This window comes from Sphaerodactylus townsendi, linkage group LG05, assembly GCF_021028975.2.
Source record: "Sphaerodactylus townsendi isolate TG3544 linkage group LG05, MPM_Stown_v2.3, whole genome shotgun sequence".
NCBI lineage: Eukaryota > Metazoa > Chordata > Lepidosauria > Squamata > Sphaerodactylidae > Sphaerodactylus > Sphaerodactylus townsendi.
The window spans coordinates 132627146-132649992 of record NC_059429.1 but is presented as its reverse complement, the minus strand read 5'-3'; the positions used below and the strand labels follow the sequence as shown (position 1 = coordinate 132649992).

General features: G+C 46.9%; 2 protein-coding genes across 5 annotated transcripts in view; both read right to left on the bottom strand.

The window, feature by feature from the left end:
* ARFRP1 (ADP ribosylation factor related protein 1) overlaps positions 1–14993 on the bottom strand; it is a 24016-nt gene extending 9023 nt beyond the window's left edge. The window contains exons 1-5 of the mRNA XM_048495722.1: positions 14964–14993; positions 12812–12905; positions 5639–5721; positions 665–746; positions 1–12 (exon numbers count right to left, since the gene is read on the bottom strand). The exon at positions 1–12 is cut by the window's left edge and continues 59 nt beyond it. Of these exons, the coding sequence (XP_048351679.1) occupies positions 1–12; positions 665–746; positions 5639–5721; positions 12812–12851 (217 nt within the window). The 5' untranslated portion in view covers positions 12852–12905; positions 14964–14993. The remainder of the gene's footprint in view (positions 13–664; positions 747–5638; positions 5722–12811; positions 12906–14963) is intronic.
* A 5694-nt stretch (positions 14994–20687) lies between these two features.
* On the bottom strand, positions 20688–22555 carry LOC125433219 (zinc finger CCCH-type with G patch domain-containing protein-like). 4 transcript variants are annotated; one of them, XM_048497686.1, is made up of 3 exons: positions 22304–22532; positions 21155–21576; positions 20688–21124 (listed from the first exon to the last, which is right to left on the bottom strand). In XM_048497686.1, the coding sequence occupies exons 2-3, from the start codon at positions 21445–21447 to the stop codon at positions 20836–20838; spliced, it is 582 nt and encodes a 193-aa protein (XP_048353643.1). In that variant the 5' UTR covers positions 21448–21576; positions 22304–22532; the 3' UTR covers positions 20688–20835. The 4 variants fall into 4 exon arrangements, with proteins under 4 accessions (XP_048353643.1, XP_048353641.1, XP_048353642.1 ...); XM_048497684.1 differs by having other exon boundaries at positions 20716–21576; positions 22455–22555; XM_048497685.1 differs by lacking the exon at positions 22304–22532 and adding an exon at positions 22022–22133 and having other exon boundaries at positions 20716–21576.
* Between the last annotated feature and the right edge of the window lie 292 nt (positions 22556–22847).

Sequence of the window (22847 nt, the reverse complement as noted above, 5' to 3'; positions counted from 1 at the left end):
TGATCATCTTCTCTGCAGGACAGAAAAAGGATAAAGTGAACTTGAGGAGATGTAACCCAGATGTCCAGTTTCAGCCAGCCCCGATTAACAGCCTTTTGGCAACTTTTGGCAGACGTTTCCACCCGATGTATTGTCGAAAGCTTTCACGGCCAGAATCCACTGGGTGTTGTGGGTTTTCTGGGCTGTGTGGCCGTGGCCTGGTAGTTTTGGCTCTTGACTTTTTGCCCGTATTGATGTCTGGCATCTTCAGCAAACAAAAACAACAGGAAGAAACTATGCCTTAGCCACACCTCTACACAATAGCCGGAAGTGAAAAAGGTAAACAAAATTTGATGTCCACAAAGACATATACATAAAACACCCCTCCCCCCAAACATTACGGGGATCAGGGATGCACTCAGAGGCGTAGCTGGGCCAGCTACGCGCTCTGGCTTTTTGCCCCCCCTCCCCACGGTGGCACCCCCCACCCCACCCCACCCCACCCCCACTTACTTTAGGAAACCAAGCAGCCTTGGGGTCTCTTCCAACTCTATGATTCTATACCATGCAAAGAAGGCAACTTCACTGTTCAGATCAGCCTCCCACCGGTTTGCTGTGATATTTTCCCAAATAAACGCTGCAACATCTGGAAGAAACCTTGCAAGAAAATGCCCCGTGCACTCACCAAAAGCCCGTTTAGATTCCGAAAGCCTCTCCTCATCGGTGGAGTCGATCACGTAGATGACCCCGTGCGATTCGGCGTAGTACTAAAAAAACAGAGGGCAGGAATTAGCTTGTGAAGGAGAGGTGCCTGCGACTGACATTCTGCTAAATGTCGGCCCAGTGTGCACATAAGAACAAGTCAGCTGGATCAGACCAGAGTCCATCTAGTCCAGCTCTCTGCTACTCGCAGTGGCCCACCAGGTGCCTTTGGGAGCTCAGAGGCAGGATGTGAAAGCAATGGCCTTCTGCTGCTGCTGCTCCTGAGCACCTGGTCTGCTAAGGCATTTGCAATCTGAGATCAAAGAGGATCAAGATTGGTAGCCATAAATCGACTTCTCCTCCATAAATCTGTCCAAGCCCCTTTTAAAGCTATCCAGGTGAGTGGCCATCACCACCTCCTGTGGCAGCATATTCCAATATGCACAGAACCAGAACAACCCAGAAGAAGTCAGGTAGGTGTCAAGTATCCAGAGGTGGGATTCAGGGGGTTCCGAAGGTTCTGTAGAACCTGTTGTTAAAATTTTAAATATCACTTTTTTAATACTTAAAATATTTTCTATTAAGTTTTTTTTTCTATTAATATTTTTAATACTTAAAATAAAAAAGTGATATTAAAAATATTTTTAAAAGACTTTTTCACAGTCATTGTTTGAATCCCGCCACCATCGGAACCTGTTGTTAAAATGTTTGCATCCCACCACTGAGTATGACTCCATGCAGTAGACTGGCTGCAGATTAGGGCAGGGATGGTAAACCTTTTTGAGACCGAGTGCCCAAATTGCAACCCAAAACCAACTTATTTATCGCAAAATACCTGTAGGGTTACCTACACTGCTTCCCCAAAACTAGGTCTTAGGTTTAATGCTAATAATCGAGCCCAGTGGTCCAGGCAAGCCTAGATGTGTGTGTGGGAGGGGTGACTCTGTTTGCGCGTGCCCACCGAGAGGGCTCTGAGTGCCACCTCTGGCATCCGTGCCATAGGTTCGCCACCACTGGATTAGGGTCTATGGCCGTGGTGGCGAACGTATGGCACTCCAGATGTTCATGGACTACAATTCCCATCAGCCAGTTGGCCATGCTGGCAGGGGCTGATGGGATTTGTAGTCCATGAACATCTGGAGTGCCATAGGTTCGCCACCACTGGTCTATGGCTTAGTGGTAGAGCAACCTGACAAGCAGAAGGTCCCCGATTCAATTCCTGGCATCTCCGCTTAAAAGGATCAGGCATTAACATATATGAAAGACCTCCTATTGCAGACTTGGAGAGCAGCTACCAGCCGGAGAAGCCAAGACTAGCAGACAATAAAAGCAACTTCATGTGTTTCAGCCCATACCTTGGCACGCCACGTGTAGAGATATGGGCTGGCCAAGGGCTACTGCCAGAAGAACTTGACTAACAAACAAACAAGGTGGCAAAGAACGGGTCCAGAGGAGGGCAATGAAAATGGTAAAAGGTCTGGAATCCATGTCCCACGTGGAGAAACTTAGAGAGATGGGTATCTTTAGTTTGGTGAAGAGAAAGAGAAGAAGAAGAGTTTGGATTTATGTCCCCCCTTTCTTTCCTGCAGGAGACTCAAAGGGGCTGACAATCTCCTTGCCCTTCCCCCCTCACAACAAACACCCTGTGGGGCTGAGAGAGCTCCGAGAAGCTGTGACTAGCCCAAGGTCACCCAGCTGGCGTGTGTGGGAGTGCACAGGCTAATCTGAATACCCCAGATAAGCCCCCACAGCTCAGGCGGCAGAGCTGGGAATCAAACCCGGTGACTTTATAGCCATATTTAGATATTTGAAAAGATGTTTTGTTGGTGAGGGAGCAAGCTTGTTTTCTGCTGCTCCAGAGACCAGGACCAGGAGTCATGGGTTCAAGGTGAAGGAAAGGAGATTCCACCTAAACATCAGGAAGAACTTCCTGACAGTCAGGGCTGTTAGATAATGGAATTCACTGCCTCGGAGAGTGGTGGAGTCTCCTTCTTTGGAGGTTTTTAAGCAGAGTCTGGATGAGAATATGTCGGGAGTGCTTTGATTGTGTGTTCCTGCATTGCGGGGGGTTGGACTTGATGGCCCTTGGGGTCTCTTCCAACTCCATGATTCTATGAAAGAAACCAGACAGAAGTTCTTGGAGGACACCACCCAGTTGGACTCGGACGTAGAGGCCGAGGGATTTAGGAATGTTCAGTCTGAGGAAAGAGGGGGTCGAGGTGGTGGTGGTGGGACTCTTGAAGTATTTGAAGGGCTGTCACTCAAAGGAGGGGATGGAGCTGCTCCTGTTGGCAGCAGTGGACAGTGGACAAGAACACACCCCTGATGAGTGTTTGTCCAGTTGCTGCCAGTGAGGCAGGCTGTGCAGACTGCCAGTAAGGAGGAACTTGCCAATCCCTGAGGCAGCCGATTCCACCCGTAAGAACATAAGAACAAGCCAGCTGGATCAGACCAGAGACCATCTAGTCCAGCTCTCTGCTACTCGCAGTGGCCCACCAGGTGCCTTTGGGAGCTCACATGCAGGATGTAAACGCAATGGCCTTCTGCGGCTGTTGCTCCCGATCACCTGGTCTGTTAAGGCATTTGCAATCTCAGATCAAAGAGGATCAAGACTGGTAGCCATGAATCAACTTCTCCTCCATAAATCTGTCCAAGCCCCTTTTAAAGCTATCCAGGTTAGTGGCCATCACCACCTCCTGTGGCAGCATATTCCAAACACCCATCTCACGTTGCATGGAGAAATGTTTCCTTTTATTAGAAGAAGAAGAAGAGTTTAGATTTATATCCCCCCTTTCTCTCCTGCAGGAGACTCCAAGGGGCTGACAATCTCCTTGCCCTTCCCCCCTCACAACAAACACCCTGTGATGTGGGTGGGGTTGAGAGAGCTCCGAAGAACTGTGACTAGCCCAAGGTCACCCAACTGGCACGTGTTGTAGTGCACAAGCTAATCTGGTTCGCCAGATAAGCCTCCACGGCTCAACTGGCAGAGCGGGGAATCAAATCCGGTTCTCCAGATTAGAGTGCACCTGCTCTTAAACACTACACCACGCTTTTATTTCTGTCATCTGCTTTTAATTCTGACTTTGAAAGTAAACGTTGAGCTGAGCCTAAACGCCGATGTGGCCAGCAAACTCTTCTGAAGATCAAAAAGTTGCGTTGAGCAAAACAAATAGGGGTGCAGCAACAACACTTTTATTACGAGCCGGCGTAGCAGAGAGGCCAAGAGAATCAGCAGTGATGCAGGAGGTTGCTGGTTCAAATCTAACCCGAGCCACAAACTCATCGACTGACTTTAGGCAGAGGGATCGCTATGGCCTACCTTACAGGCAGTGGTGGGATCCAAAAATTTTAGTAACAGGTTCCCATGGTGGTGGGATTCAAACAGCGGCATAGCGCCAATGGGGCTGGGCAGGGCAATTCCACGGGTGTGGCCGGCATCTCGGGCGGGCATTAATAATTTCTCTGTTACTGTAAAAAACTCTTACTGTAAAAAAAAAGTTCCTAATTTCCAGCTGGTATCTTTCCGTCCATAATTTAAACACATTATAGCAAATCCTATCGTCTGCTGCCAACAGAAACAACTACTTCTCCCCTAATTGACTGCCTGTCAAATACTTAATACTTTCAAATACTTAATTTTGTTTCTAGAAATCAAAAGGACACTTTCCTTAAACAAGGAACTTTACCATATTTCTAAAACATGTTTTTAAAACAGCCCAACAACAGGGAGAATGATCCCGTTTTCTACCTTCGCTAACCAGCCACATAGGAAGCAACAGGACTTTATGATTTTTGGACCTAATGGAATTTCTAACAGCAGACCCAATTAGTAACCCCCTCTTGGCACACACAAATAATTAATAACCCACTCTTGGGAACTGGTGAGAACCTGCTGGATCCCACCTCTGCTTACAGGAATGTCACAAGAGATACGGAGAGAATGCTAACGTCAGCAGCATTATTCGACCCATCGGACCTACCACCACTGAGTGTCAGTGTGTGCTTAATGCCTGGGGCCTCTTTGGGCTTCTGCGTCTTCCTTCATTCCTTCTTACTCCCTCTTCTTCAACAGTAGATAACAGAGGCATCTCTGGCCTTCTCTGCGAAGGGAGGGGTAGCCAGATGGCTCCCTATCTTTCCTAAGTACTTGGGAAAGGACTTTTGCTTTCTCCTCACTTTCCCCGCTTTTACTTTACGTAGTGGGGAGGAGGGGAGGGAGGGAGTGGACAGCACAGGTAATATGCTATGGGCATTTGGGGCGTGCTTTAGAACTGGATTCGCAAAAGCCAGGGGTTTCGTGTTCATTTCAACCCAGACAACTGCGGGATTAATCCCGGAGTCCGTGGTTGAATGAATCCCAGACCTGACATTGAGCCCTGACGTAAGAGCAGCAGTGGCGTAGTGGTTAAGAGCAGGTGAATTCTAATCTGGAGGAACCGGGTTTGATTCCCCGCTCTGCCACTTGTGCTGTGGAGGCTTATCTGGGGAATTCAGATTAGCCTGTGCACTCCCACACACGCCAGCTGGGTGACCTTGGGCTAGTCACAGCTTTTCGGAGCCCTCTCAGCCCCACCTACCTCACAGGGTGTTTGTTGTGAGGGGGGAAGGGCAAGGAGATTGTAAGCCCCTTTGACTCTCCTACAGGAGAGAAAGGGGGAATATAAATCCAAACTCCTCCTCCTCCTCCTCCTCCTCCTCCTCTTCTTCTTCTTCTTCTTCTTCTTCTTCTTCTTCTTCTTGTTCCCGCACAAAGCATTTAACCAGTTTCTGATTCTGGTGCCATCTTCAGCAATACCGTGATGCAAATACTCACCTTCATCGTCCGGGGGCTGATCTCCTCCTGGAAAAGAACTTAAGTGACCCTCCATAGCTGACCATTCAATGGTCTGGGTTTCAGCAGACTTTCGGTGGAACCCTCCCCCCAAGACTGAGGAGAAGACGTTTCACAAATCCCTACCTTGTCCCAGAGAGATTGAAGCTCCTCCTGCCCTCCGAGATCCCAGAACATGAGCCTGGCTTTGCCCACATCTATGGTGCCAACTAGGAGACAGACAGACAGAATCCAATGCAAATGTTTTGTTTTCTCTCTCTAAGGCAACCCTGAACATCCCACCCACCCCCCATTATGTGCCTGTTCAAGAGGGGTATGTTGGCTGGGGCATGAGGCCTTCTGGAAGTCCATCCGCAAAGTGGGAGAGACCCCCCCCCAATCCATTTCCCTCCCCTTCCTCCTCAAAAGCTTGCTTCTCATCAAGCTGGCAAACCCGAGCCTGGGCTGTACCCAGTGGTGGGATCCAAAAATTTTAGTAACAGGTTCCCATGGTGGCGGGATTCAAACAGTGGCGTAGCGCCAATGGGGCTGGGCGGGGCACGACGGGGGCGTGGCCGGGCATTCCGGGGACGGGGCATTAATAATTTCTCTGTTACTGTAAAAAACTCTTACTGTAAAAAAAACGTTCCTAATTTCCCGCTGGTATCTTTCTGTCCATAATTTAAACTCACTATAGCAAGTCCTTTACGGCCAACAGAAACAACTACTTCTCCTCTGATTGACTGCCTGTCAAATACTTAATACTTTCAAATACTGAATTTTGTTTCTAGAAATCAAAAGAAGGATACTTTCCTCAAACAAGGAACTTCACCATATTTCTAAAACATGTTTTTAAAACAGCCCAACAGGGAGAATTATCCCGTTTTCTCCCTTTGCTAACCAGTAGGCAACAACAGGACTTTATGATTTTTGGACCTAATGGAATTTCTAACGGAAAAGCAGACCCCCTCTCGGCACACACAAATAATTAGTAACCCACTCTCGGGAACTGGTGAGAACCTGCTGGATCTCACCTCTGGGCGTATGCCTTTCACCCCCAGAAATAAGAACCCCTTGTGGTTGTGGGTGCTAGATTAGGACTGAGAGAGGTCAGAGGGACCTGTGACTAGCCCCAGGTCACCCAGCAGGAATGTAGGGGTGCGGAAACACATCTGGTTCACCAGATAAGCCTCTGCCACTCAGGTGGAGGAGTGGGGAATCAAACCCGGTTCTCCAGATTAGAATCTACCTGCTCTTAGCTACTATACCACTCAGGGGAGGGGCATCTTTCTACCCAATTAGGGTCCCCACAACTGCAAAAATTAAGACATTTCAAACATTTTAAAACATGTAAAATACAAATATATTTAAATATATATATATATATAACTGAAGAAAACATCATAGAAACACTTCTAGGAACAAACCAAACTGTGTAGAACAGCTCCCCCTACTGGCCAATGGGTGCAGCAGACTAAATTCTTCCTAATAGGTTCTGTTTCTTACATTTAGGTTCTGTTTCAATTTTTCACTCCAAACACAGCAAAAACTGCCAAATGGGATAATTTTTTAACAATCATGCGTGGGATCCTGCTAGCCCTTCTGCTGAGTTTCCTTTTGATGGAAAACTTCCTGCTTCAACTGTGACAGGGGTTGGCGAAATGTAATTGCAGGATCCCACTGACTGCTAAAAAGCGATTTACTGCAATCTTTCTCCTCCACATTGTTCCACAGTGGCAATCAGCCAATTTGTTTACGTTGAAAGTTTCATTCGCAGAACCGCTTGTTGCTGACCGGCAGAAACCTACAGGAGGATTCAAGCCATTTTGGGAGAAAAGATACGTCTCCTTTTTCAACCAACCACACTTACGGCATTCGCAAGAGACAGAAGCCCATCAGTTCTCAGGTTGGAATCCACCTGCTCTTAACCACTACACCAAGAAAGGCTCAATGCATTTCCATCTGAAAACCTTCATGGCACGTTCACAAGTGTTCGTTATTCTCTCAAACTATTCCCTTTTAACTCTCAGGATATCTAAACCTTACTACGTATTTTTCTTTCCTGCTAGTTTTATCATCGTGATAGATCTTATCTTGCTCTGCCCTATGGGAGAGTTTTGGGGGTGGGGGGGGGCTAACCAGCGGTGGGATCTAAAAATTTTAGTAACAGGTTCCCTCGCCAGCCCCCCTTCAGCAAGGGGGGCAGAGGCTTACCTAGGCAAACCTGAGCCCTGGGCAAAACCTGAGTTGGATGCCCCCCTCCCATGGGCAGCCACCCCACCACGACCCCAAAACATTTTTTTGCACCAGGTCATTTCTAAATCATCATCACGTTATAGAAAATGCCCCAACTCACAAATCTGAACACAGCAATGGTGAAACACACAGGTTCTTTGATAGAGACGGGTGAGATAAAAGGTACGAAAGGCTGAGAATCCATGAATTGCGGTACCTGAAAGGGATTAACCCAGTTCAGGGAGTTACATTATTAGTCGCAATTGCTATATGGAACCTTCACGTTCAAAGGCAGGATGCCTCTCGGGGAGGCGAGGGCGTGGAGATGGAAAAGACGACCCAATTAGTAACCCCCTCTCGGCACACACAAATAATTAGTAACCCACTCTCGGGAACTGGTGAGAACCTGCTGGATCCCACCTCTGGGGCCAACTCCGTTGGGCTTCCCACATCATGGGAAAACACTTTGGAGGGGGTGAGGTGGCACCAGGGTGGTTCTGTCCCAGCCCTCCAACGCATTCCAGTTTGGGCTGTAAGTCTTTTGTAAACGCTGACTGCTATCGAGATATGGTTATCTTGAATGAAATTTATATTTATTGAGATTTATAAGAATTTGTTTCGGCTCTAAGTAGAATTGTTCTTTTTCTTTCTTGTGGCCTCTGGAACTTAGCCTCCGTTGTGTTTTTCACAGAGATGTCTCTCTTCTTCTTTGCTCATTTTAACAAAGAGAGCATTTAAAAATAACGTCCAATTATGTTGCGTCAAGGTGCAAACAACTCGTGGCGACCTGTGGACCGTGGGGTTTTCAAGATAGGAGACAAACAGAGGTGGTTTGCCACTTCCTGCCTGGGTGGCCTTCTAAGTAGTAAACGTGTTTGACCACACTTAGCGCCAAAGTTTAGCAAAAGCAGGTTAGGCTGGTCTATTGGTGGTGGGAAATGATGTCATGTCATAGCTAACTTACGACAACCCCGTTGGGTTTTCAAGGCAACGGCTGTTCATAGGAGACCACCAAGAAAGTCACAGGTTGCTATGCAGAGGCAAGCAACGGCAAACCACCTCTGCTTGTCCCTTGCCTTGAAGATCCTGCGAGATCATCATACGTCATAGGAACATAAGAACGAGCCTGCTGGATCAGACCAGAGTCCATCTAGTCCAGCACTCTGCTACTCGCAGTGGCCCACCAGGTGCCTTTGGGAGCTCACAGGCAGGAGGTGAAAGCAATGGCCTTCTTGCTGCTGCTGCTGCTCCTGAGCACCTGGTCTGTTAAGGCATTTGCAATCTCAGATCAAGGAGGATCAAGATTGGGAGCCATAGATCGACTTCTCCTCCATAGATCTGTCCAAGCCCCTTTTAAAGCTATCCAGGTAAGTGGCCATCACCACCTCCTGTGGCAGCATATTCCAAACACCAATCACATGTTGCGTGAAGAAGTGTTTCCTTTTATTAGTCCTAATTCTTCCCCCAGCATTTTCAATGAATGCCCCCTGGTTCTAGTATTGTGAGAAAGAGAGAAAAATTTCTCTCTGTCGACATCATTTTCTACCCCATGCATAATTTTATAGACTTCAATCATATCCCCCCTCAGACGTCTCCTCTCCAAACTAAAAAGCCCCAAACGCTGCAGCCTCTCCTCATAGGGAAGGTGCTCCAATCCTTCAATCATCCTCAAGCACCTCTGCACTTAACCTTCTATCCTCTTCAATATCCTTTTGAGATGTATTTTACCCAGAACTGAACACAGTACTCCGAGTGCGGACGCACGTCTGCTGTGATTTGACAATACTTTCCACCACCACAGGAGAAATCAACGCCAGTTAGCCCAACATCTTTAGAGAACAACCTTTTCTCCCACCCTCAACATGCGCCATAGCAAAGGGCCCAGCAATGCGCTTTCCTTCTCTGCCCTGCAACGCTTTCCTTTAACACATGCAGCCTGTTGCATCAAAGAAAGCCGCTGCCCCAGCTGGGTAGAGAGGAAAATACAACCTTTAGTCGTTTTTGCAGCTGTCTGACCTCTCGCTTTTTGACTCCCTGACGAGAAATTGCTTAGCTTGACCTGACGCCATGTTGAGAAATTTATTCCCGCTTATCATGAAATCTGCATGGTAGTTGTTCTTTCTGTTTTACCTCCTGCAGCTGTCAGGACTCTCCTCATTAGCAGTGGTTGCTCTGAACAACAACATGAACTGATGTTGACCGGGCTACTTCTATTATTGTCTTTTGAAGTTCTAGTGCCACAGTCGGTGAATTCCTTATCTCCAGATGCGAGGATCGCACGACACTATCAGCTTTCGCCAGCATGGCCAATTACTGGCCAATTGTCCATGCTGGCAGGGGCTGATGGGAATTGTAGTCCATAACATCTGGAGTGCCAAAGGTTCGCCACCACTCTCCTAGTACCTGATAATCATTATGTGATAAAGCTGGTAGTTGGTGCCCAATTGGCAAAATGTTTTCATTGGCTAGTAGAGATCACCTGTTTTAAGGCTAATCCCATCACTGCCTTTTATTATTTGACTGTGCCAACTTTTTTCTTTGGAATACTGCCTTATGCCTGCTTGCTTTGCTCTTCACTGATAAGTTTGTTTGTTCGCTCCACGTAACGAATGCCACGCTGAAGTATGGATTCTGTGAATCTGACAATTTTGAGTTCAGTTTTGATTTTATGCTTAACTGATGAAGAATACCAGAGAGAACACAAATGGTGGCAAAAGAGAAGCAAGTTAGCTGTAAGGGAGGCAAAAAAGGATTATGAGGAACGCATGGCTGCGAACATCAAGACAAGCAACAAACAGTTCTTCAAGTACATCAAAAGCAGGAAGCCAGCTAGGGAAGCGGTAGGTCCGTTAGACGATGAAGGAACAAAAGGTGTGCTAAAAGGTGACAGGGAGATTGCAGAGAAGCTGAATGAATTCTTTGCATCTGTCTTCACCCAAGAGGAGGTGAGGAAAATTCCTGCACCTGAACCAAGCTTCTTAGGAGGTGAATCCGAGGAACTAGCGAAGTTAGTGGTAGACAAGGAAGAAGTTCTGGCAGCCATTGATAAACTAAATGCTACCAAACTCCTCTTCGGCTCCAGATTGTATTCCTATCCAAGAGTTCTTAAAGAGCCTAAGCTAATGAAATTGCTGATGTTCTCTACATTAATATGCAACTTATCCCTGGAAATCAGGCTCCATCCCTGGAAGACTTCTGGAAGATGGCCAATGTCACACCAATCTTTAAGAAAGGGTCTTAGGGGACCTGGAAATTACAGGCCAGTCAGTTTGACATCTGTTCCTGGTAAATTAGTAGTAGGAATCTATCATTAAAAGATAAAATGGTTATTGGGAACATGGTAGAAAAAGCAAGACTCTGCTGAGGAAGAGAGTCAGCATGGCTTTTTGGTAGAGGCAAGTCCTGTCTTACTAAACTTACTAGAGTTCTTTTGAGGGTGTAAATGACATGTGGATAAGGGGAAACTAGTGGACATTGGTTCTACTTGGATTTCCTAAAAAGGCTTTTGACAAAGTTCCTCACCAGAGACTGTTGGAGAAAAACTCAGCAATGAAGGAATAAGAGGGGAAGTCCTCCTATGGATTAAAAACTGGTTGAGGAACAGTGGAAACAAAGAGTGGGTGTAAATGGGAAGTTCTCACAATGGAGAGATGTAGGGAGTGGTGTCCCCCAGGATCCGCTTTTGGGACCAAAGTGCTCTTTAACTTATTCATAAATGACCTGGAAGTAGGGTGGGTAGTGGTGGGCTAAGTTTGCAGATGATACCAAATTATGGTAGGGTGTGCTAAGAACCAAAAGCGATTGCTAAGAGCTCCAAGCTTAACCTTTGGATAAATTAGGTGAGTGGGCTCAGAAATGGCAATGCAGTTCAATGTAGCTGGAAATGTAAAATGATGCATGTAGGGGGCAAAAAAATCCAAACTTCACACATTACAGACGCTTACAGGGGTCAGTGCTATCGCAGTCACAGACCAGGAAAGGGATTTGGGCGTCTTAGTTGATACAGTTCCATGGAATGCCGTCAACCTCAATGCATGGCAGCTGTGTGAAAAAAGGCAAACTCTCTATGCTAGGATTAAATTAGGAAAGGAATCTGAGAATAAAACTGCAAAGATTGTCATGCCCCTTTATATAAAGCATACGCAGCGCACTTCACGCATCTGGAGTACTCAGTGTTCAGTTCTGGCCGCCACATCTCAAAAAAGGATATCGGAAGAGATAGAAAAAAGTGCAGAGAAGGGCAACGAGGGGATGATTGAAGGATTGGAGCACCTTCCTTATGCGAGGAGAGGCTGCAGCCGCTTTGGGACTCCCTTCTTAGTTTGGAGAGGAGACGCCTCCGAGGGGATATGATTGAAGTCTATAAAATTATGCATGGGGTAGAAAATGCTGACAGAGAGAAATTTTTCTCTTCTCACAATACTAGTCTCAGGGGCATTCCATTGAAAATGCTGGGGAAGAATTAGGACTAATAAAAGGAAACACCTCTTCAATGCTAGTAACGCGGTGATTGGTGTTTGGAATATGCTGCCACAGGAGGTGGTGATGGCCACTAACCTGGATAGCTCTTTTAAAAGGGCTTGGACAGATTTATGGCGGAGGAGAAGTCAACCCATGGCTACCAATCTTGATCCTCCTTGATCTCAGATTGCCAATGCCTTTAGCAGACCAGGGTGCTCAGAAGCAGCAGCAGCAGAAGGCTATTGCTTTCACATCCTGCATGTGAGCTCCTGTGCTGCACCTGGTGGGCCATCAAGCTAGTAGCAGAATGCTGAATTAGATGGACTCTGGTCTGATCCAGCAGGCTAGTTCTTATGTTCTTATGTTCTTATGCTCTTGGCTTTAACCCAATTCTTCTTCTTCTCTTCTTCTCAATATGTGGCTGTTGCTCCCACTGTTATCAAGGGTTATTTGCCTCTTAATAAAAACAAAACACTTTTATGAGACATTTTTTGGTCTCGAGTATTTTTGGCAAGCCATGTAGGATCCACGCCACCAGCAAGAAATCCTGTCTTGCTCCACGCTCCCCCAAGCAAATCCCACGCTGTCTTGCATCCAATCCACTTACTTCCCCAAGCTACTTACTGTTCAAGCCCACAGTGGTTGTAATTTTGGATAAGCTCATGCCTTTGTGAAGCTCTTTAGTAAACCTCGCCTTGGTCAAGTTTCCCAGGAAGGTCTACAAGCAGACAAAAAAAAGGAAAAAAGAGTATGGAAGAAAAGTGAGCCGCAAATGTTTATTTTCTTATTGATTTTATATTAGATTTTAAAACCGCGATCCTCCCTGGCTGGGCTCTTGGCTATGCACAGCAGGCCCAAAATTAAATCAACACATACATAGCCTTAAATCAATAAAAGCAGGCTAAAAACACCATTTTAACGACATAAAACTAGGGCACTTTGTGAAAACAATTTACAACCTATAACCATAAAACGCAGCAGCAGCAATAATATATGGCGCCCGATCCCCAAGGCCGGAGTGGATGCTACTGATCAGGTAGATATCAGGCTTTCTAATGATGGCACGCCGGTATTACCGTTATTATCTCTAGACTAGAGGGATGTTATTAACTTTTATTAAGACCTATGAAAAACAACACAGAATATGGAGCTTTCATGTTCTCTGGAGCTCTCTGGCTGAAGGAAAGAAAGGCGGGCTTTTTCGTAGAGGGAGATCCTATTAGCCCAGAAAGTCGAACCAAAATCAGCAGGTTGAAAGAAAACCACAAAAGTTTTTGGCTAAGCATTAGGAAGAGCTTCCTGACAGAGCGATTCCTCGGTGGAACAGGATTCCTCGGGAGGTAATATATGGTAGATGATAAGGAATTCATGATAAGAACATTGAAACAAAAAAAATGGAGAGTTGAAGGATTTCTGTGGACATTGGTAATACTCGAAAAATTAATAGATTAAAGTTGGAAAATATAAAAGATTGAGAACATATATGGAGTTAGGAAAGAAAAGTGATATTAAAATCGGTATAGAACACCGAAAAACAACTAGGCATATATATGATAAAAGGACTTAGTTCTAAATGCTGGCACTGTGGAGACCAAGAGACATATTATAGCCATATGTGGATAGAATGTGCAGAAGTAAAAATTTTTTGGACAATTGTATTGTTATATATCAAGAAACTGGTGAAGATAAATATTGATTTAAATAACAACTTAATGTTCATGGGTGTAATGGAAGACAGAAGGCGGGATAAACAACATAGTTACCCTCTGTTCGGTCAACACAAGACATCCCCAAAAAATAAGACACAGCAGAGGCCTTTGCTGGAAGTGCGAAAATCATAAGGCATCCTCCGAAAGTAAGCTTACGCAGCAAAGCTTTGGTTTGGTGCTACGCCCGACTTTTAACAGAACACTGGTGAAAAAACAAGACATCCCCTGAAAATACACATAAAGCCATCTTTGGGAGCAAAAATTAATATAAGACACTGTCTTATATTCGGGGAAACATGGTATATGTATAAAATAATTATCAAAGCAGCCCATGCAACAATAGCCTTGGGCTGGAAAGAAAAGAAAAAATGACACCCCAGAGAGATGGTTAATAGAATATATCTCAGAAATTCAAGTTTAATAATTCTTGATATTTTTGGATATACTAACCAAAAAATAAGACGCGGGTAAAGATAAACAGAACTTAAATCTTTGAAGATATGGATAATATAATGCGTGGACTGGATGAAAGAAGCTCAAGTCTACAAAGAAATATGGAAGAAGAGGTTACAGAGAACAAACCTCATGCCAAGTTGCTTCAGAAAGGACCTAAACCATGAAGAAGAAGCAACGCAGGGAGGGAGAAAAAGGGGAAAGTATCGCTTGAAAAATGTATGAAGAAGAAAAAATTACTATAAACTGTGTAAAATCCAAATGATACAATAAAAAAATCTATAAAAAGGATTCCCTCGGAGTGTGAGACAAAACTTCTATGGTAGAAGGGGCAACTTTTCCTCTGTTCACTACTAATGATGTTGCCACCACCAGACTGGGAAATTCCAGTAGTGATCAGACGCAGCCCAGAGAAGAGGTGTTTGGGGAGGGAGCCCAGCAGGGCAGGCAATGCTGATAGAGCCTGACTCCCCCCCCCCCACTAATTCTTAGCTGTTTCTCCATGTGGGAGTTATCCTCTTAATCTGGAGGGCCATTGGTCGCCTGAGAAATCAGCCACGCCTTTGAGGTTGGAGGATCTAATCCACATTGAGAAGCAAGCACAGTTCACTAACCGCTTCTCCAGAGCATTGTCCAGTCCAGGATCAAGATCGAGCACTCCATCCCTACTGAACATCTAGGAAGTCCGGACATGATACGATCCTGATCCCATCCCAGACAATCCATCATCACAATCACAATCATGAGACATGAGACAGAGAGAGAGAGAGACAGAGAGAGAGAGACAGAGACAGCATGGCATGGCATGGTATGTGGCATGGCATGTGGAAACCCAGGTATGTGGTATGGTGACCCTTATCCCAAACAGTGACCAGTGGGGTGAAATGGAATGGAGTGGATGGATCCGGGAGGAATGGAAGGGAGCCTTACATGAGTAGCGGATTTAACGGAGCAACGGATGGACCCGGGGAAGGGAGGTTTCTTCTTCTCTGGACTGCGAGACTGGAGAGATTCCATCTCCCTTTGGGAACTGGTAGGCTGGTGGGGGGTGATGTTACGTGGGGGATGACGTGTGATATAATGGTGGCTGCAAAGCTGGTTCGTCTTCGTTCTGGCAATAGAAGTCTAAATGCTTCTTCCTGATGCTGTTTTCATGATAAAGAAATCAACCCAGTACTGAGTCTTGTTATTGAGCAGTCCAGGAATACAAGAACATAAGAAAGAGCCTGCTGGATCAGACCAGAGTCCATCCAGTCCAGCACTCTGCTACTCGCAGTGGCCCACCAGGTGCTTTTGGGAGCTCACATGCAGGAGGTGAAAGCAATGGCCTTCTGCTGCTGCTGCTCCCAAGAACCTGGTCTGCTAAGGCATTTGCAATCTGAGATCAAGGAGGATCAAGATTGAGCCATAGAGCGATTTCTCCTCCATAAATCTGTCCAAGCCCCTTTTAAAGCTATCCAGGTTAGTGGCTGTCACCATCTCCTGCAGCAGCATATTCCAAACTCCAATCACACGTTGCGTGAAGAAATGTTTCCTTTTATTAGTCCTAATTCTCCCCCCCACCCCCTCCCCAGCATTTTCAGGAGCATAACAATCTGCTAGGTTAACCACTATGGGAAGGAGTTCAAGTCCCAAGGGGCCACGTCAGAATAGGCCCTGCCTCAATATTTATTTAAACCGTTTTTATGTTGACCTTTCAAATCCTCTTTAGATGCCTAGAACTGGTTTGGGGATTCTCTTTAAACGGCAACAGGTCGCTGCTGCATGGGAGATCTGCATTCTACAAGCGAGGAAGCAAACGGACAGACGGGAAGGGAGGAGTAATGCGAAGGAAGGCATCCGAGTGTTTCTTAAGAAGAAGAGTTTGGATTTATATCCCCCTTTCTCTCCTGCAGGAGACTCAAAGGGGCTTACAATCTCCTTGCCCTTCCCCCCTCACAACAAACACCCTGCGAAGTAGGTGGGGCTGGGAGAGCTCTGAAAAGCTGTGACTAGCCCAAGGTCACCCAGCTGGCGTGTGTGGGAGTGCACAGGCTAATCTGAATTCCCCAGATAAGCCTCCACAGCTCAGGCGGAAGCTGGGGATCAAACCCGGTTCCTCCAGATTAAATACACGAGCTCTTAACCTCCTACGCCACTGCTGCTCTCCTTAAGCGCTCCTCGCGATGTTCGCTGCCAAACTGTTATGTTACTAGTCGGCTAAAAATATCATGTGGTTTTGTCTTGGGGGTTTGGTTTGGTAATTCATGCAGTCAGCGAGAGAACAATGGAAACTGTGAGAAAAAGCGGAGGCTAACTACAGCTGGTGTGGTTTTCCTATGAGTAAATACAGGCCGTCTCAAGATGATGTCTGCAGAAAACATGTACGAGCCTTTCAAGCAAAGCCCTGTCATTTCTCTCTCTTTCTTTTTTTTCTCTTTCCCCTGAGATGGAAACATTTGGCATCTACCGTGTTTCCCCGAATATAAGACAGTGTCTTATATTAATTTTTGCTCCCAAAGATGCGCTATGTCTTATTTTCAGGGGATGTCTTCTTTTTCCTGTGTTCTGTTCGTCGGGCAGGCTTCCAAACAAAAACTTTGCTACGTCTTACTCTCGGGGGATGCCTTCTATTTCGCCCTTCAGGAAAAACCTCGACGACGTCTTATTTTTCGGGGATTGTCTTATATTCGGGGAAACAGGGTAGCAGATATGGCATGAACACTTCTAGATTTCTGATTGGCAAGAACAGGTGCTAAAGATTAGGAAGGGAATCTCACTTGAAGGGGTGGAAGAGATCTCTGAGATCCAGTCTCTGTCTTTAATTTAAATCCACACCAAAGCAGAGAATACTACTAAAGCCTGATTTTTTTTTTTTGAAGAAACAAGAAAACATGAGATTTTTTTAAATTAACACACTGGAGGCAATTGAGCAAACACTCTTGAGTGGCCTTGTGTGAATTTGCAGGCTTGAAGAATTTTGTGGTAGCAAATCACTTCCGCAATTTTTGAATTAGTGGCGGATTTAGTCTCTAAGGCCCCTTCCTCACATGCAGACTAGAGCACCTTCCTTATGAGGAGAGGCTGCAGCGTTTGGGACTCTTTCGTTTGGAGAGGAGGCGTCTGAGGGGGGATATGATTGAAGTCTATAAAATTATGCATGGGGTAGAAAATGTGGACAGAGAGAAATGTCTCTCTCTTTCTCACAATACTAGAACCAGGGGGCATCCATTGAAAATGCTGGGGGGAAGAATTAGGACTAAGAAAAGGAAACACTTCTTCACGCAACGTGTGATTGGTGTTTGGAAGATGCTGCCACAGGAGGGGGTGATGGCCACTAACCTGGATAGCTTTAAAAGGGGTTTGGACAGATTGATGGAGGAGAAGTCGATCTATGGCTACCAATCTTGATCCTCCTTGATCTGAGATTGCAAATGCCTTAGCAGACCAGGTGCTCGGGAGCAGCAGCAGCAGCGGAAGGCCATTGCTTTCACATCCTGCATGTGAGCTCCCAAAGGCACCTGGTGGGCCACTGCGAGTAGCAGAGAGCTGGACTAGATGGACTCTGGTCTGATCCAGCTGGCTTGTTCTTCTGTTCTTAATGAACTTTCAATCGATTTTCAATGCACTTTGAAGCAACAAAGTTGCTTCAACAGACAACAGAGGCAACAGACTTTTGAATGCCAGAGAACTGTACAACAAAGGAGGTTTACTGCTTTCCGAACCTGCTTGTGGACTCCACGAAGTTGCCTTATGCTTGAACCAGATCTTTGGTCCTTCAAAGTTTCAGTACTGTCTGCTCACATTGGCAGCATTTCACCAGTCTCCAGCAGAGAAGAAGAGGAGTCAGGATTTATATCCCCCCTTTCAAGGTGACTTACAAGCTCCTTTCCCTTCCTCTCCCCACAACAGACACCTTGTGAGGTAGGTGGGGCTGAGAGAGTTCAGAGAGAGCTGTGACTAGCCCAAGGTCACACAGCAGGAATGTAGGAGAGGGAAACACATCTGGTTCACCAGATAAGCCCCTGCCACTGAGGTGCAGGAGTGGGGAATCAAACCTGGTTCTTCAGATTAGAATCCACCTGCTCTTAACCTCTATACCACACTGGCTCATTCACACCATCTACTGTCTGAGCCTTTTAACTGGAGATGCTGTTGCGTGCCTCGGCTGATACGGGCGGGGTCGAGGCACGCGAAAGCGACGGGGCAGCAGGACTTCCTGGTCACGTGCCCCCCACGTGACCAGAAGAGTGGCGCCCGGGGACAAGGTGTACCCCTTGTCCCTAGATAGATACGCCACTGGTAGGAGGGATAGGGGGTTGGGCACCTCCACCACTAGCACCTCCTCTTAGTTCTCTAGCTGGGCCAGGCTTGGGGGAGAAACCGCCACTGCCATCCAGTTCGGCTCTCTGGTGACCCTGCTGCAGGCTTATGCCAACAAAGCAGCTGTAAAATACTTGCTAAAGGGCTTTACAGAGGAACTGGAGATGCTGTCGTTTGAAAGTGGGACCTCCTACCGTGTTTCCCCGAAAATAAGACAGTGTCTTATATTAATTTTTGCTCCCAAAGATGCGCTATGTCTTATTCTCAGGGGATGTCTTATTTTTCCTGAGTTCTGTTCGTCGGGCATGCTTCCAAACAGAAACTTTGCTACGTCTTACTTTCGGGGGAGGCCTTATATTTCGCACTTCAGCAAAACCTCCACTACGTCTTATTTTGGGGGGGATGTCTTATATTCGGGGAAACAGTGTATATGCCAAGCTAATATTCTGCCACTGAACTACAGGGACAACACTTTGTTTCCACCAGCTTCTCCAGGTCATAATATAATTCATAGCAGATTACTAGTGGTTTAAGAACATAAGAGCCTGCTGGAGCAGACCAGTGGTCCATCCAGCCCAGCAACCTGTTTCACACAGCGGACAACCAGTTCCTCTGGAGTGCCAAAAAAAGAATATAAGAACAGCCTTGTTGGATCAAACCAGCAGTCCCCCAAGTCTAGCATCCTGTCTTACACAGTGGCCAACCCGTTGCTCTTGATCGTGAAACAAACAGGCAAAGAGGCCATGGCCTTCCCTTGATGTTGCCTCCTGGTACTCCAGGAGGTAGGATCCAGCAGGTTCTCACCACTACGCCACTGCTGCTCTTACGTCAGGGCTCAATGTCAGGTCAAGGATTCATTCAACCACGGACTCTGGGATTAATCCCGCAGTAGTCTGGGTTGAAATGAACACTGAACCCCTGGCTTTTGCAAATCCAGTTCTAAAGCCCCCCCCCCCCCCCAATGCCCATAGCTGTATTACCTCTGCTGTCCACTCCCTCCCTCCCCTGCCGCCAACGACGTAAAGTAAAAGCGGGGAAAGTGAGGAGAAAGCAACAGTCCTTTCCCAAGTACTTAGGAAAGATAGGCTACCCCTCCCTTCGCAGAGAAGGCCAGAGACGCCTCTGTTATCTACTGTTGAAGCAGAGGGAGCAAGAAGGAAGGAAGACTCAGAAGCCCAAAGAGGCCCCAGACATTAAGCACACACTGACACTCAGTGGTGATGGGTCGAATAGTGCTGCTGACGTTAGCATTCTCTCCGTATCTCTTGTGACATTCCTGTAAGCAGAGCTGGGATCCAGCAGGTTCTCACCAGTTCCCGAGAGTGGGTTACTAATTATTCGTGTGTGCCGAGAGGGGGTTACTCATTGGGTCTGCTTTTCCGTTAGAAATTCCATTAGGTCCAAAAATCATAAAGTCCTGTTGTTTCCTATGTGGCTGGTTAGCGAAGGTAGAAAACGGGATAAATTCTCCCTGTTGGGCTGTTTTAAAAACATGTTTTAGAAATATGGTAAAGTTCCTTGTTTAAGGAAAGTATCCTTCTTGGATTCTTAGAAACAAAATTCAAGCATTTGAAAGCATTAAGCATTTGACAGGCAATCAATTAGAGGAGAAGTCGTTGTTTCTGTTGGCAGAGTAGATGATAGGACTTGCTAGAATGAGTTTAAATTATGGACAGAAAGATACCAGCTGGAAATTAGGAACTTTTCTTTTACAGTAAGAGTTGTTTACAGTAATAGAGAAATTATTAATGCCTCAGCCCAGAATCGCCCGCCACTTCTATCGCCCCCCCTCGCTTCCAGCCCCTAATACTACGCCATGCCACAGTTTTGAATCCCACCACCATGGGAACCTGTTACTAAAATTTTTGGATCACACCACTGCCTCCCCCCCCCTCAACAAACACCCTGTAAAGTGGGTGGGGCTGAGAGAGCTCCAAGGAACTGTGACTAGCCCAAGGTCACCCAGCTGGCAGGTGTTGGAGTGCACAAGCTAATCTGGTTCCCCTGATAAGCCCCCACAGCTCAAGTGGCAGAATGGGGAATCAAACCGGGTTCTCCTGATTAGAGTGCACCTGCTGAGGACCTCTGATTTCGATCATGTCTACCCTACTCTGCAACTGCAGGGGGTGTCCAGAGCGGTTTTCAGGCAACATAAAGACAAAAACCAACCCTCAAGCTTAGACGTTACCGGCAATTCTCTTTGAAACGGCATTTCCCATCCAGGAAAAAGGGGCACGGCTTCAGGGACTTGTGCGTAGGGTAGAGGTAGAGCACTCGCACCCCTGCACTGCCGTCTTCCAAGCTCTCGCTGCCCACAATCATGGCGTTGTGGTACTCCAGGGTGCCCCAAGAACTATAGTAAGGGGCTTTCACTTTCATCCCACTGGATGCCTCCTCCTCCTCTTCCTCCTCCAGTTCCTCTTCCTCGTCGTCTGCCTCAGAGCCTGGCTTTGGGGAGGCCTCATCCCGAATGCTACAAGCCTGTCCTCCTCCCTCAGCAATGGCTCCTTGAAAAGCGGCGTATTCGTCGTCGGCGTTTGGTTTGCCACCCTCGTGGTTTCCATGAGCAGACGGAGCAGCGGAGGATACGCCCTGATCCAAAGCGGCCAAGAGCTTGCTCTTTTTCACAGAGACCAGGCTAGACTCGGTGAGTTCGATCAGCTGCTTCAAATCCGACTGCAGTTGGATCAGGTCGGACTCTTGCGAGGGGTCTAGCCCAGCTCCCAGAGCAAGCTCCACTTGCTGCAACTGGGCATTATAATTCTGCACGGCGGCTTCCAAACTCTCCTCGTCCATTTCTGAAGAGGGGAAACCCTTTGTTGAAGGTCAGCACATTTTCAGTCTACCGAGCTGCGCTAGTTCTCATCACAAACCACACGCCGGTCATCTCAGTGGCGATCTCTTCTTTCTAACCGGAGCAAAGAACTACAGCAAAGAGGGGTTAGATTGTAAAGAAACTTTGGAAAGGAAAAGCACAGGATCACAACTTCCACAACTCAACGCCGGTTGTCTCAAGACTTGACCAAAAGAATCAGCCTCCACAGCATGTATTATTGTTAAGACAATATTGAAAGACAGCATGCAATAGAAACGTAGAGGTGGGGGGGTTACCTCAAGGGTCATCTAGACTAACCCCCTGCACTGTTCAGGACATTCACAACTTCCTCTCCCCCACCCCCCAAACCCTTGCTCTGTGCCCAGAGGAAAGCATAAGAAGAAATGGGGGTTCAGATATCATGCACACATTCAAATTGAGCCACACATGGAAGTTGGGGGTGACCCCACCTGTCTCTTCCCTTACCCTAACAAAACTGCCACCAACTGAATCTCCCCCCTTAGCAAAAAAAAAAGCACAATCCAAAAAAGTCACCTAGGATTGCCAGTCTCCAGGAAGGGCCTGGAAATCTCCCAAAATAATAAGCGATCTCACGTTAGAGATCAGTTCCCCACGAGGAAACGGATGCTTTGAAGGAGCCAAACTTCCCAGATCCCTCCCACCCACCCCCCCGCGCCCGCCCGCCCGCCCCACCCAATCTCCAGCAATTCCCCAACCCAGATTGGGCAACCCAAGACCAACACCAAACCACGCCCACATTCCACAAAGCCACGCCCCTGAAGCCTCAGGAAACCTGTCCTCCCTCAGCTGTCCTACCTCACGGGGCTGTTGTAGACATTGTTGAAGCAGGACCCAGGAAGAAGCGTGGACAATTCAAGCGCACAGAAATGCTAATTATTTTGTGAGTTTTGACAGCAAAGGATGGGCGGGGGGGGGGAGGGGCTGATTTATTCCGTCTCTTCCTTACTTCCCAGATCCCCTCTCAGCCACCATGATTCTCCCAAACATCGCACCGGCCTGGATCCGCCTCCCCACAACCGAGGAAGCTTCCTGCATCCCAGACAAGCCGGAAGTGCTGTCGAGAGAAAGGCTAGAGCGGCCGCCTCCTTCCTCTCTGCAAGTGTGGAGGTTTGTGTTTAAACCCCCAACGGGACAAAGTTGCAAAAGGTTGATCTCTCTCTCTCTCTCTCTTTCTTTCTTCTTTCTCTCTCTCTCTTTCTCTCTCTCTCTCTTTCTTTCTTTCTTTCTCTCTTTCTTTCTTCTTTCTCTTTCTTTCTTTCTCTTTCTCTCTCTCTCTCTTTCTTTCTCTCTTTCTCTCTTTCTTTCTCTCTTTCTCTCTCTCTCTTTCTTTCTCTCTCTC

Bases quoted from the DNA above. Each gene is read 5' to 3' on its own strand.
- LOC125433219 (XM_048497684.1), bottom strand. From the start codon at position 21,447: ATGGACGAGGAGAGTTTGGAAGCCGCCGTGCAGAATTATAATGCCCAG.